The sequence below is a fragment of the Copidosoma floridanum genome, unplaced genomic scaffold (genome assembly GCF_036245765.1).
Source record: "Copidosoma floridanum isolate Cflo_tuat_1 unplaced genomic scaffold, Cflo_Japanese_pri ptg000030l, whole genome shotgun sequence".
Classification (NCBI taxonomy): Eukaryota; Metazoa; Arthropoda; class Insecta; order Hymenoptera; family Encyrtidae; genus Copidosoma; species Copidosoma floridanum.
This window is the reverse complement of record NW_028321907.1, coordinates 33,308,646-33,319,778: the sequence shown is the minus strand read 5'-3', so window position 1 is coordinate 33,319,778 and position 11,133 is coordinate 33,308,646. Positions and strand designations below refer to the sequence as shown.

The 11,133-nt window shown below is 35.3% G+C and overlaps 1 protein-coding gene across 1 annotated transcript in view; it reads left to right on the top strand.

Moving 5' to 3' along the window:
• Nucleotides 1-8,407: 8,407 nt before the first annotated feature.
• Nucleotides 8,408-11,133, top strand: part of mRpL17 (mitochondrial ribosomal protein L17) — a 72,434-nt gene continuing 69,708 nt past the window's right edge. Inside the window, exon 1 of the mRNA XM_089596780.1 lies at nt 8,408-8,617. Coding sequence (XP_089452906.1) covers nt 8,420-8,617 — 198 coding nt within the window. The 5' untranslated portion in view covers nt 8,408-8,419. The remainder of the gene's footprint in view (nt 8,618-11,133) is intronic.

Sequence of the window (11,133 nt, the reverse complement as noted above, 5' to 3'; positions counted from 1 at the left end):
TCACCCAAATCAGATATTTCAACGCGGTAGAATCTTAGACAGCAATCGTAGGCACAATGTATTTGCGGCATGTCTAAATTGTGTAAACGAAGAATTAAACGTTGACTTAAATGATCAAAAAATTGGTTACGTAACCGATAATGCATGTTTAAAACAAACATTTTATGAACACTATCTTTCATAATTGGATTTAAAGTTATTTACACATGTGAATTGACTTACGACAGTAACAGCTTTTTAGCCTTTAAGATCAATCGACCTCCTTGCATCAACCCGTCGAAAAAGTTAGCGTGTGAAATTCTCTCCAACAAAGCCGAAAAAAATGCGCTTAGTGCAAATCGTTTAGTGCAATACAATACACATAAATCCTGGCCAGGTCATTTTTTGCAACAGTTTTATCAGCGCATTTTTTTCGGCTTTGTTGGAGAGAATTTCACACGCTAATTTTTTCGACGGGTTGATGCAAGGAGGTCGATTGATCTTAAAGGCTAAAAAGCTGTTACTGTCGTAAGTCAATTCACATGTGTAAATAACTTTAAATCCAATTATGAAAGATAGTGTTCATAAAATGTTTGTTTTAAACATGCATTATCGGTTACGTAACCAATTTTTTGATCATTTAAGTCAACGTTTAATTCTTCGTTTACACAATTTAGACATGCCGCAAATACATTGTGCCTACGATTGCTGTCTAAGATTCTACCGCGTTGAAATATCTGATTTGGGTGATATCGAAAGATAAAATACGATACCTTCTTGTGACCAGCCTGAAAAATATTTCGTTCAAGCATAATAAGAAAGTATTTTTAAGCATATATACTTGACTGATTATGATTCAACATGTATGGCTCATTTTTCGAAAAACTTAATTTTCCTTGGTCTACTAAATTGTACCGCCATTACTTGTGATTTGATTTGAAAAAATTGTTAACATTATAAAAAGTAATTACAACAAATATTAGATTATGAAAAGCTACTGTTTGACTTTCTAAATACAGAAAAATGGATAACTAACAGTACGGGCTTGTATCTTACTCGAAAATTTTGAGTTTCCATGACACCTAGGATGAAAATATGGATTTGTCATTTCTTTATGGCTTGAAATCTAAAATTCATTAACGTAAGAAACATTTTTATGAAATTTAGAAAACCTAGAAAAAATTGTATCCAAGACTTGGATAATTTTTAACGAGCGGGACTCAAGTTTTACAAATTTAACATTTGTGCAGAAATTTTTTTCGATTTTCCCTATTTTTTTCGGAGCCTATAACAACACCCATTACATTACACGACCATTGAATAATTTTTCTCCATGGTTATAAAAAAAATTTTTTTTTTTTTTGTTATAAACGATACCGAAAAAACAACTTTAATTATTAGGCACGACTCATACTCAGAAGTTTTTGCATAAATTTATCCACTTGTAAGAAATATAATAATTATAGCTGTAAAATTATAAATTAATAAAAGTATTAAAAAAATTAATATTGCGTTATAGTCTCTGTCCATTCCACTAATTGGAACAAGCTGTTTTTCGTACAATGAACCATATGTCGTTTTTGACAGCCGTGAGTCATATTTTTATAATATACGTTGTAGATTATGGATGATATTCCAGAGGAAATAGAAATATGTACCATATGCCATCAGAAACTGTTTTATTTACAAAATATAGTAGAGATTAAACAAAGACAGATAAATACTTTTATTGAAGAGAGTAAAGCTAGAGGTAAAAATGATTTGAAAAATTGGGAAGGAAAAACGACTGTAAAATTACATGAAGAACGTAGACTACAGTACTATACTGCATTACACCATTATGCACATGGTGACTTTTCTTTTATGATCTAGTTTCTACTCTTTGTCTTTAGGAATAATTAAGAATTGTAGTTTATTAGCCAGTACGCTTGTGTATAAATAATTAATATTTTAGCATTCGTTGAAACGTTTTTCCATTTTCTTAACCGAAAATTTACAATTCTACAAAATAATACGGACGAGTAAAAATCTTTTTTTTCTCTACAGGATATTTAAAAGCATCGAGTCTTGCTGGTTTCAAAATCGCACCCGTGCAGCCAGCCAACGACGAGCAGAGATTATTTACAGGGCAATGCAAGGGAAAAAATACTGTTTATTCATAATGGTTCAATAAATAAATACAAAGTAAGCTGGATCATGCTAAAATCTCAAGTTTTGATTTTTGAAAAACAAAATAATAGTTCTTGTACGCGTTATAATTTATTGTATCGTTGCATTTTTATATAATGTTGAGCATAGAGTATTCAAAATTCCGAAATACATCAAGCTGTGCATCTTTTAAAATTCTATATAAATATTCCAGTTTTACCTGTTTAAAATTATTATGATTTTCAGTTACTTTTCATGAGTTTATTTCATAAAGAGATACTTTTGTCCATTTAAACTATATCTTATGTACAATTTTCAAAATTATATGTAGTCAATAAGAATAGTAAATAATGAAAAAAACGGATTTTCATTAAAAGAATTTCATACTAAGCTTATGCTTAATCGACAGGAAATTATCAAAATCGTGAAAAAAATCCATATATAAAGAAAAAAACAGTTTCCATTATAAATTTTTTGTGGCTACTTTAAAAACGTGTGAGCCGGTCGTCTAAAAAATCTGTATAGGCATACAAGAAGCTTCAAACGATATTTCAGTGGATTGAGTGAGTCGGTGCTTCACCGTTGGATAAGCCGTGTTGCCGTGTGTGCACGTGTGCAGCAGCCACACTTACAAACACTCACATTATCTCTGGTTCTCTCCAGTGCTCTCGACTGCGGCAGAAAACCGAAGACGTGACCGTCATAGTACCGCCACCCGAACTGACGCTCTGCGGCGAGAGTTAACGCGCGCTAAGCGGCAAATTCGAATGTGCTAAAACCAACTAACTAAATCCCAAGCTAATTAACCTAATAACTCAGTACCCAAAACCTCTTAAACCAAATAACCCTATACTTCAAATAAATAAAACCTAACAATATTTTGAATATACGCTCAACTTATAGCTATATAAATAAATCATACTCATCAAATTGCAAAACCTTTAAAATAAAGATCCAAACGACTTGCAACACATAAATATAATGAGAAAAAACTACCAAATAACCCAGGGAGCTTAATATCCAATTAATTTATTGATAAAAATATAACATATAACTACGGCGTATATCCCTATATGACCCAAGGCACTTCATGGTAAGTTTATTACCTAATCAAATATAAATTAAAAGCCCAAGCGCCTATCACCAGATGACCCGGGGCGCTTACTGACCACTTTTTTTATTAACAAACTGAGCGCCTATCACCAGATGACTCAGGGCACTGACTGGCAAGTTTATTAACTAATTAAATATGAATTAAAAGCCCAAGCGCCTATCACCAGATTACTCAGGGCACTGACTGGCAAGTTTATCAACTAATTAAATATGAATTAAAAGCCCAAGCGTCTATCACTACATGACTCAGGGCGCTTACTGGCCACTTTTTTTTAAATTAAACTGAGCTGCTATTACCAGATGACTTTTATTTATATTTAATTAGTTAATAAACTGGCCAGTAAGGGCCCTAAATCATGTAGTGATAGACGCTTGGGCTGTGAATTTATATTTGATTTGTTAATAAACATGCCAGTCAGTGCCCTGTGTCATCTGGTAATAGCAGCTCAGTTTAATTTAAAAAAAAGTGGCCAGTAAGCGCCCTGAGTCATGTAGTGATAGACGCTTGGGCTGTGAATTTCTATTTGATTTGTTAATAAACTGGCTAGTAAGTGCCCTGAGTCATCTGGTGATAGGCGCTTGGGCTTTTAATTCATATTTAATTAGTTAATAAACTGGCCAGTCAGTGCCCTGAGTCATCTGGTAATAGCTGCTCAGTTTAATTTAAAAAAAGTGGCCAGTAAGCGCCCTGGGTCATGTAGTGATGGACGCTTGGGATTTTTATTTATATTTAATTAGTTAATAAACTGGCCAGTAAGCGCCCTGAGTCATGTAGTGATAGACGCTTGGGCTGTGAATTTATATTTGATTTGTTAATAAACTTGCCAGTCAGTGCCCTGAGTCATCTGGTAATAGCAGCTCAGTTTAATTTAAAAAAAGTGGCCAGTAAGCGCCCCGGGTCATCTGGTGATAGGCGCTTGGGCTTTTAATTCATATTTAATTAGTTAATAAACTTGCCAGTCAGTGCCCTGAGTCATCTGGTGATAGGCGCTCAGTTTGTTAATAAAAAAAGTGGTCAGTAAGCGCCCCGGGTCATCTGGTGATAGGCGCTTGGGCTTTTAATTTATATTTGATTAGGTAATAAACTTACCATGAAGTGCCTTGGGTCATATAGGGATATACGCCGTAGTTATATGTTATATTTTTATCAATAAATTAATTGGATATTAAGCTCCCTGGGTTATTTGGTAGTTTTTTCTCATTATATTTATGTGTTGCAAGTCGTTTGGATCTTTATTTTAAAGGTTTTGCAATTTGATGAGTATGATTTATTTATATAGCTATAAGTTGAGCGTATATTCAAAATATTGTTAGGTTTTATTTATTTGAAGTATAGGGTTATTTGGTTTAAGAGGTTTTGGGTACTGAGTTATTAGGTTAATTAGCTTGGGATTTAGTTAGTTGGTTTTAGCACATTCGAATTTGCCGCTTAGCGCGCGTTAACTCTCGCCGCAGAGCGTCAGTTCGGGTGGCGGTACTATGACGGTCACGTCTTCGGTTTTCTGCCGCAGTCGAGAGCACTGGTTCTCTCTCTCCTTCGCTGCTACTGTCGGTGGAATAGTGGGGGACACTGCTGGGTGCAGGGGACTCGGTCGCTCTGTCTGTCTCACTTACTCTAACGAGTTAAGTACAAAATCTTCTTTGCAATTTTTTTTCTCGAAATTTTGTGCTTGTCTAAATAATTCAAATAGACCAAATCGATAGAAAATTTTTCGCTCTATACGCTGTGATTTATATTTTTACTATAGTACTTACCGTTACTGAGATATGAGCGAAATAAAATTTCAAATGCGATTTTAACATTGATCCACCACTCGAAAAAATTTTTATTTATGTTTATCGTAATCAGCAGGTCAAATTACATAAAATATCAAAAACGCCTTCTTCTCCAACAACTTTCTAATTCAAAAGTTTCTCGGTTGGTCTATATGGTGTTGCAGCTAATAAGTAAGCGACATAGAGATATTAGAATAGAGTGCGCAAGATATACTGCTGCCAGTAAGTTAGCCCGTCAGACGGTGCGAGAGAGACAGATGCGAGAATCTCTCTCCGTCTCTCTCTAGCCGATCGCTGTGACTAGCTCAACTCCCTCTCGAAGCGCTGAATGGCTGGAAAACAGAGAGAGACGGAGGGAAATTCTCGCATCTGTCTCTCTCGCACCGTCTGACGCAGTTTTCAGGCATTAGCGCACTCTATTCTAATATCTCTATGGTGTTATGGTAAGCGATCTTTTCATTGTATGTCTGTATCAACTTTAAGGGTGCAGTCCCATGGTACGAAATAGAAACAGCTAATCAGAGCTATTGTAGACATTCGAGCTATTGCGGAAATTTGCGGACGATCGAGGTGTTGTGGGTTGCGAAAGTTCTTATATTTTAGCATGCAACTGTCAGTAAGCTTTGAGGTTATGTAAGGTATTACTTCACTAAGAGAACGAGACCAAACCAAAAGTTTGAACAGATCTAAAATAGAATGAGTGGAGCTTCTAACAACAATGCAGCATTATGTAAAAGCGTCAGATGTATTCTTTTTGATTAAATTTTGATAACCTATTTTTCGTGTAGTTCACATAAGTTTTCATTTTAGTATTATAAATGCAAGCATTGTAATTGGACGCTTCTCAAAGAAAATGTCAGACATTTCACACTGAGCTCCAAAACATACCAACAAAAGCAAACAATCACCGTTGATCAGCTGATTATGTTATTCTATTTCAGAGAGACAAAGTTTGCTATGGTCACATGCAGTGCTCCCAAAAGTGGCACCCAAAGTAGCGCGAAATTCAAATTGGCTATATGGAGCAAAACGCAAAAATCCACATAACTCAACAGAATTATCTAACATAATAAATAAATAAACCCCAAGCTATTAAACCCAAAAACCCAATGCTAATTAACCCAGTAACACGGAACGCCAACTGGCCACTTTTAAATTTAATGCTTTATATAATAACAAAAGCGCCAATACCACACAACCTGGGGCGCTTACTGGCCGCTTTGTTTATTAATTGAATAAATAAAATAACACAAGCGCCAATCACCACACAACCCGGGGCACTTACTGGCCACTTTGTTAATCAATATAATAAATAAAATAACACAAGCGCCAATCACCACACAACCCAGAGCGCTTACTGGCCGCTTTGTTTATTAATAACATAAATAAAATAACAAAAGCGCCAATTACCACACAACCTGGGGCGCTTACTGGCCACTTTGTTTATTAATTACATAAATAAAATAACAAAAGCGGCAATCACCACACAACCCGGGGCGCTTACTGGCCACTTTGTTAATTAAAATACTAAAAAAAATAACAGAAGCGCTAATCACCACACAACCCGGGGCGCTTACTGGCCGATTTGTTCATTAATTAAATAAATAAAATAACACAACAATTAATAATTTTGAATTCATTATATTATTCAACAAAGTGGCTAGTAAGCGCCCCGGGTTGTGTGGTGATTGCAGCTTTTGTTATTTTTTTTATGTAATTAATAAACAAAGCGGCCAGTAAGCGCCCCGGGTTGTGCGGTGATTGGCGCTTGTGTTATTTTATTTATTCAATTTTTAAACAAAGCGGCCAGTAAGCGCCCCGGGTTGTGTGGTGATAGGCGCTTGTGTTATTTTATTTATTCAATCAATAAACAAAGCGGCCAGTAAGCGCCCCGGGTTGTGTGGTGATTGGCGCTTGTGTTATTTTATTTATTCAATTAATAAACAAAGCGGCCAGTAAGCGCCCCGGGTTGTGTGGTGATTGGCGCTTTTGTTATTTTATTTATTATATTAATAAACAAATCGGCCAGTAAGCGCCCCGGGTTGTGTGGTGATTGGCGCTTGTGTTATTTTATTTATTCAATTAATAAACAAAGCGGCCAGTAAGCGCCCCGGGTTGTGTGGTGATTGGCGCTTGTGTTATTTTATTTACTTAATTAATAAACAAATTGGCCAATAAGCGCCCCAAGTTGTGTGGTGATTGGCGCTTGCGTTATTTTTTTTATGATATTAATTAACAAAGTGGCCAGTAAGCGCCCCGGGTTGTGTGGTGATTGGCGCTTTTGTTATTATATAAAGCATTAAATTTAAAAGTGGCCAGTAGGCGTTCCGTGTTACTGGGTTAATTAGCATTGGGTTTTTGGGTTTAATAGCTTGGGGTTTATTTATTTATTATGTTAGATAATTCTGTTGAGTTATGTGGGTTTTTGCGTTTTGCTCCATATAGCCAATTTGAATTTTGCGCTACTTTGGGTGCCACTTTCGGGAGCACTGGTCACATGTGCAGGAACGACTGATGCATAACTCATTCACGCCCGTGAGTGCGAGTGAAAAAAAGATACTTCGAACCTCTTAATCGCACTTACGGGCCTTCATAGGTTACGCATCGGTCTTTCCTGCACACGGGACCATAGCGAACTGTGCCTCTCCGAAATAGAAATGTCTGCAATAGCTCTGATTGGCTGTTTCTATTGCGGACAGTCTATTGCGGAGCTCTTTTTCGTACCATGGAACTGTACCCTTACACCTTCGTCAATGTGCGAGAGAAAGATGTAGCGTCTCACATCTCTCGCGCTTCAGGCTCTACTCGCCAGGTGGCCAAGCCCCTAATAATCAACTCCCGTCAAGCGGCGAAATTCTCGCACGATTACTATATAAGCGCGATCGAGTTAATCTGAGCCCACACCTTTTCTGTGTCTAAGGCAGGGAGCACGTCATCAGCCTTACTGATGAGTCCTGGCGTGCTCTCGGGACGAAACACCTTTTTTCTCTCTCAAGTAGTTGACACCCATTCCTACAAAGATACTTACTTTCAATGTTATGTCTCTTTCTACTTGTGCTTTAGCTTTAGCGACGTACATAAGATCGAGCAGTCTATCTGTCTATTTTTCCTACATGTCTATATGGTATCATGCGTATGTGAATAGCTCTTTTAAACCATAGACATTCAAGAAAAATAGACTGCTTGTTCTTATGTATAGCGCTCAAGTACAAGTAGAAGGAGACACAACATCGAACGCGAATATCTGTCTCTTTCATACATGGTTAAAGGTAAGAATGTGCGAGAGAGATAGATTTCACGTTCGATGTTGTGTCTTCTTCTAATTTTTAGCGCCGTACATAAGAACGAGCAGTCTATTTTTCTTATATATCTATGCTTCAATGCTTAGCACTTGAATTGGAAAATGAATCAAGCAAAAATAACACATCTTGTGTCAAAATTAAGTTATAAAATATTACCTAAACCTCGAAGACTACGAAATGCTAATGGCCCAGAGGGTAGAATTTTGAAATTGCAAAAAACATTAAGTACCTTAATTAAATTTGAACGTATAGAACTTAATCTTCAGAGAGCTGAAGAAACGAGAGGTTATGTTGATTTGGTATGTATTGCCATTCATATTTGTACAATTAATAGTGAAGAATGATACAAGCGTCGAGATTCGGTCTGTAGTTAAGTAATAAATAGGTACATGAACTGCAAATGTACAGTGTAATCGTAGCCATATCATGTGTCACATCCATGATGCGGGTTTCAATTATACTTATCATTTAAATGCAGATAATAGATATTTTTTATTTATTTACATGTAATTTCTTTCTGTTATAATATCACATTGTGATTGAAACCAACGTCTAATTTCATAACACCGACGCATGTTAATGATATAATTGCATTAGATTATTATTTAGACTATTTTTATTACAAAAGTCAAACATTTTGTCAAGAAAATTACGTTAGGTTTGTTGTGATCACTTACTTGGGCATGTTATTTCATGACATGATGTTATCACATAACAAAAGTACATAAATATTGTTTGGCAGGTATTTAATGATTCACACTGTAAACCTGCTTTGTTTCCTCTTATACAGTGTCCTGATTAAACTTGAATTGTTACTGTTAGCCAAAAAATGAGCATTCCTGGATTTGAATTTAACATTATATATATATTCTTCCTTATGGTTTTTTGGTGTACATACCCTGTCCACGAAAAACAGGCGAGATTTTACCAAAGATCTTAATTGACTATCTCATGCCCAAAACTCATCTGAGATCTCAGCAGAAATTTTTTTAAATGTATCCCTACTTAAAAAATAAAGATTGACTTACAGTGTTGCAAGTTGCCCCGTTGGAAGTACTATATGGATGGTATATTAGTGATGGATTTCCATTTTGAAAAATACAATTAATTTTTTTAAATTGACATAAAAATCTTTGACAGATTAATTTTTAATGTACCATTCAAACGGCAACCCCAACGAGTCATCTTACAGAATTGTAAAATTTTTTTTTTTTTTTTGTAATGAGACTTTGTAACAAATCATAGGTGAGTTTTTTGCATGATATAGTCACCTGAGACCTCTAATAAGATCTCTCCTGATAGTCTGAGACAGAGTAAAACTGGCCTTGCCAATATGTAAAATGCATTAAATTTTTAAAACTTTGTTCACTTTAAGAGGCTCCCTCGTGCAGAAACGCCAACCCTCGTTGTCGCTTACCCAGGGTAACACTTACTTTGCTAGACGTCATTCAAAAGAGAAGGTTTTTTTTCTACAAAACGTGAACGTTCTTACTATGGGAACTGTTGATTTATTCGAGTTTTTAAGTTGTCTACATCGCGTGTGCGAGCTCCACCATAAGAATACGTGTTAGAAAGCGCTACATTAAATTAATAATATCTCGAAATTTTGTAGGATTAGCGATATAAATAATTATATCATTGGATTTAGTAGATTTTCAACTATTAAATTCATCTGGTCTTGGTTTGGGAACTGTCACGAGAGAGCCTCCTTAAGGGGGCTCCTTCGCGAAAGTCCCCAAACAGAGATATATTATTTCTTGTAAATAAAAGTCTACTGAATTTAATGGTGGTCTAAATTATATTTCGAATGGGTCAAAATTTTGAGAAATCCGAGCTCAAAGTTGTAACTATTAGCACGTGTTCCTATGGGGCAGCATGTAAAACAATTTGTTTTCGATTATAATAAACCTAAATTAAAAGTCCCAGCAGACTGAATATATGCGTTTTGTAGATGAAGTCTTCCTCTGTAATATGTTGTATTAAAAATTGTAGATAAAGGACCATTTTAGCGAGATATTTGTGATGGAAATAAATAAATAGTGTCCGGGAGGTCAGTAGCAGACGTACTTGTTCACGACATATGTATACCATATACCTATATATTACATCGCTATACTACACCAACACAGGTGGTCTGGTCTGGTGGTGTACCCTCGTATGCACTAGACTGGTCAAAACAATAATTATTTTTTCGTACAAAGTTAAACTGCTCACATTAATATCATTTTTCCCACTTCATACGTTATTAAAAATATCATAATGATTTTCAGACACATTTGTTTATTAAAAAACAAAACTTTACTTTTCGTTTATCTTTGACCTCAGCAGTAGTCGTAGGAGCCCCCTTAATGTCATCTCATTACGCTAGTAAAGTATAGTGATCCTCGAGGCAATGATAGGAAAATGCGCCGTCATTTTTATCTAAATCATGGCGGAAAAATTTAAAACTTCAAGAGATATCTAAATAAAATAAAATTTGTTGGAATCTGACAGTGATTAATGTCTTTTGTTATAAGATCAGTGATTTATCAAAATTAATCACTCAATTCAATCAATAACTTCTTTGAGATTTTTCAATGACTATTAAAATGTGGTCTATATCTATCTCACAAATAAGTAAATTTTTTATACTCATTCGAAAATGTTTTTTTCCTTACTCGCTTCTTTAATAGAGTAATAAACACTACGAGTATGGATGCATTTTATTTACATCGTCTATTCGCTCATCGTTCGCTGATAACTCACTGGTATATGTATAATAACCAGAAGATAAATATGTACATATAATACATTATTGTACGTAAGAATTTATGTG